At 52.7% G+C, this 3,600-nt stretch overlaps 1 protein-coding gene across 1 annotated transcript in view; it reads left to right on the top strand.

Moving 5' to 3' along the window:
- Positions 1 to 3,600, top strand: part of ATCAY (ataxia, cerebellar, Cayman type) — a gene marked incomplete at its 3' end in the record, with an annotated part of 11,627 nt that overhangs the window by 3,018 nt on the left and 5,009 nt on the right. Inside the window, exons 2-3 of the mRNA XM_009072239.1 lie at positions 2,501 to 2,565; positions 2,902 to 3,123. Coding sequence (XP_009070487.1) covers positions 2,501 to 2,565; positions 2,902 to 3,123 — 287 coding nt within the window. The remainder of the gene's footprint in view (positions 1 to 2,500; positions 2,566 to 2,901; positions 3,124 to 3,600) is intronic.

Below are 3,600 nucleotides of genomic sequence, written 5' to 3'. Positions count from 1 at the left end.
GTGACATGGTCTAGTAACGGCAGTAGGGTTGGACTTGATGATCTTGGAGGTCTCTTCCAACCTGGTTGATTCTATGATTCTGTGATCCCTCCTGCTGCTCCCGGAGGGTCTGTCCAGCCGCGGGGCGGGGATGCTCCGCCGAGCCGCGGAGGTGGGAGCATGCTCACTGCATCCTGCATCCCGCGCATCCCGGCGCGCTCCCTCCAGCCACGGCTGGACCAGCTGGACCACGTCTTGCTCCTGCCCTGGAAAAGGGGATTTGGAGAGGGCAGCAGGGCAGCGGGATAGCAGCAGACAGCAAAATGGTGGCACCTGCCTCTTAGGAAAAGTGCTGCGCGCTGGAATTTGGCATCTGGGGCTTAACTGCGTGTGGGAAGGAGGAGTGACACGGGAGGGAGTGATTGGAGCAGCCTCTGGGAAGGTAAGGAAGGGTTTTTCTCCACCTCTGGCTGTTGAGTTGGTGTTTTTGGATGAATCCTAGCTGCTGGAGCAGCTGCTGGGCTGCAGCACGTAGTCAGGCACAGCTGCCCCCCCTTCCCCTCCCCATTTCCATGCTGTGTCACCAAACTGTGCCAGGCTCTAGCTCCCAGGAGGATAAACAACAGCCGGGCCTTGCTGGGGACAAAAGCAACCGGGAGGAGGAGAAGCTGGAGAGGGCAGAGGGATCCTTAGCATGGCTCAGGAATAGCGTGACAGCCTCCAGGTCCTGGTGCTGCACAAGGAGCCTTTGATCGGGTCCTCAGCTCTCATAAATATACAATAACCAGGGAGCAGAGGATTATCCCTTAATCTACATATTTATAGGGTTTAATTTGGCTGGTGGCTCTGGTGTGGTGGCAGGGAGAGGAGTATTTGCAGGGCAGAGCTGAGCTGTATCCTGTCCCTATCCCTCCCTGTGTCTCAGGGCAGCAGCAGTGGAACACAACCTCTGCACAGGCCTTTCCTCATTCCTAAAACTCCTGTATTCCCTCTCTGTCCCATTCCAGGGCTGTCCCAGCACCAGGATTTATCCCTTTGCAGGGCAGAGCTGAGCTGTATCCTGTCCCTATCCCTCCCTGTGTCTCAGGGCAGCAGCAGTGGGACACAACCTCTGCACAGGCCTTTCCTCATTCCTAAAACTCCTGTATTCCCTCTCTGTCCCATTCCAGGGCTGTCCCAGCACCAGGATTTATCCCTTCGCAGGGCAGAGCTGAGCTGTATCCTGTCCCCATCATCTCCCTCCCTGTGTCTCAGGGTAGCAGCAGTGGGACACAACCTCTGCACAGGCCTTTCCTCATTCCTAAAACTCCTGTATTCCCTCCTTGTCCCATCCTAGGGCTGTCCCATCCCCAGGATTTTACACCTGGAGGAATGAGCTCTTCCCCCTGGGAAGGAAAGCAGAAATGAGGATGGAGCAGAAGTGCCTTTAGAGATTTGACAACATGAACTTGTGGGTTTTGGTTAAGAAGTGTTAAATCCAGTTGATTCCATGGAACAGGCACAAGTTCCAGCTCAAATTAAGGGGAAAAGCATGTGGGAAGTACCCAGCTCAGGGTGGGCAGTACCCAGCTCAAGGTGGGAAGTGTAATACTGTAATACTGGAGTCAGATTCCAACCTCACTCACCCCACTATGGGTCAGAAGCAACTCCAGCAGCTTCCAAAAGGTGACAGCCACATCCTGTGGGTTGATTTTAGCAGCTGTCCTGGAAAATTGACCTTTAAATCCATTGATGCCTCTGGGCCACAGCTGGAGGGAGGAAGATTTGTGCCAGGAGGGTGCAGGAGCTGAGAGGCTTCAAATCCCAACCCCTGGAAGGGAGCAGTGGGTCAGCCTCTGGCTCCAAAATAGGGGTTGGAATGCTGATGTCTGGATCTTAGCATGGAATAAAACCTGCTCCCAAATCTCAGCAGGGGTTGGGTGTCACTAAATGGGGACTGAGGTGAGGATGAGGTGACAATTTGGGGTCATACCTAGGGTTTGGGTCCCTGCTCCCAGGAGAGGTGGCTGTGGCCTTTGGATAAAAGGAATGGGCTGGGATCAAAACATCCCTCACTGTGGATTCTGACTGTCTGGACATGCTACTGCATTGCCTACACTGTCAGGAACAGGATACAGACAAGGAAATGATGGAAAAAGATGTTCCTTGATGGCCTAATGAGAAAACCCAGAGCTTGGCACTGCCCTTCAAGCTTCCTACAGGGAAAAACTGGGGATAACATGGGGAATGAGGATATTATCAGGCTCTTCTAGGGACAGGATTTGTTCCTGTGACCCTGGCTGGATTTTCCAGCCTCTTGTCTGAATGAGGATGTAAATCCAGGGCTGGTTTGGAGGTTACTAGGGATTGCATAGTACTCCAGGAGGGAAGCAGAGCTCACTGGGAGAAGGGAGAGGGCCCATGTGGGGTTGTGTGTTTTTCCCTGGTGTTCCCAGTCTCTCCACTTTCTGCCTTGGAATGACTTTCTCCTAAACATCACCTGTTCTCTCCTGGTTTTCCCTCTATCCTGGCTTGCCTGCAGACCTCTCCCAGAGGAGACAGGGATGGAGTCACTGGGAAGCCCTACAGAAGATGAAAACACATCCTGTAAGTACCAACCTGCTTCATCCAGAGCCCGGGGAAATCAAGGCAATGGGAATGGGCAGCTTGCAGTTAGGGATGAAGCCATTTCCCTGGGATTATCCACCAAAACTCCCATGTGGGAGAAGAAACCAGCAGCTAAAACTGGAAGGAGCTGGGGAAGGATATGAGGGTCTCAGAGGTGTGAGCACTTCCATCCAGCCATCCCCACTGGTTCCCAGTGCCTCCTGAGCCACTTCCCCAGCCCAGGATAGCCTGGAATATCCCTGATGAAATCCCCATGTCTTGTTCTAAGGACAAAGGAGCAGGACAAGCTGTTAGTTGTTTTCCTTTTCACTTCAGCTCCTCCAAATACCTTAAACTTTAATGGGGCCCATCGGAAAAGGAAGACACTTGTTGCACCTGAGATCAACATCTCCCTGGACCAGAGTGAAGGTTCCATTCTCTCTGATGACTTCCTGGACACACCAGATGACCTGGACATCAACGTGGATGATATTGAAACACCTGATGAGACAGATTCCCTCGAGTTCCTGGGGAATGGGAATGAACTGGAATGGGAAGGTAAAGGCTGGTTGGGAGTGATGTCTGTAGGGTTGGGGTGGGTTTTGGTCTCATTTAACCACTTTGGACACAATTCACCATCAGAAGGAGAGAACTGAGAAGCAGAGTGAGATTTGAAGCTTATTTCTATCATATTTTGCCAATAGAGTGAGATTAAAAACCACAGAGTCATTAAGGGGTTGGGATGGAGCTTAGAGATGATCCAGCCCCAACCCCTGCCCTGGGCAGGGACACCTCCCACCAGAGCAGGTTGCTCAAGGCTCATCCAACCTGGATTTGAACACCTGGCTCTGGCTCAGCGTTTCTGCCTATTGGCTGGGCAACCTGTGCCAGTGTCTCACCACCCTCCCAGGGAAGAATTCCATCCCAACATCCCATCTCTCTCTGTCCTCTGGCAGTGGGAAGTCATTCTCTGTGTCCTGTCCCTCCATCCCTTGTCCCAAGTCCCTCTGCAGCTCTCTTGGGGTCCCTTTAGGT

Source organism: Acanthisitta chloris, unplaced genomic scaffold (assembly GCF_000695815.1).
Source record: "Acanthisitta chloris isolate BGI_N310 unplaced genomic scaffold, ASM69581v1 scaffold9943, whole genome shotgun sequence".
Classification (NCBI taxonomy): domain Eukaryota; kingdom Metazoa; phylum Chordata; class Aves; order Passeriformes; family Acanthisittidae; genus Acanthisitta; species Acanthisitta chloris.
The sequence above is the reverse complement of the archived record's forward strand: the minus strand, read 5'-3'. Positions and strand labels throughout refer to the sequence as shown.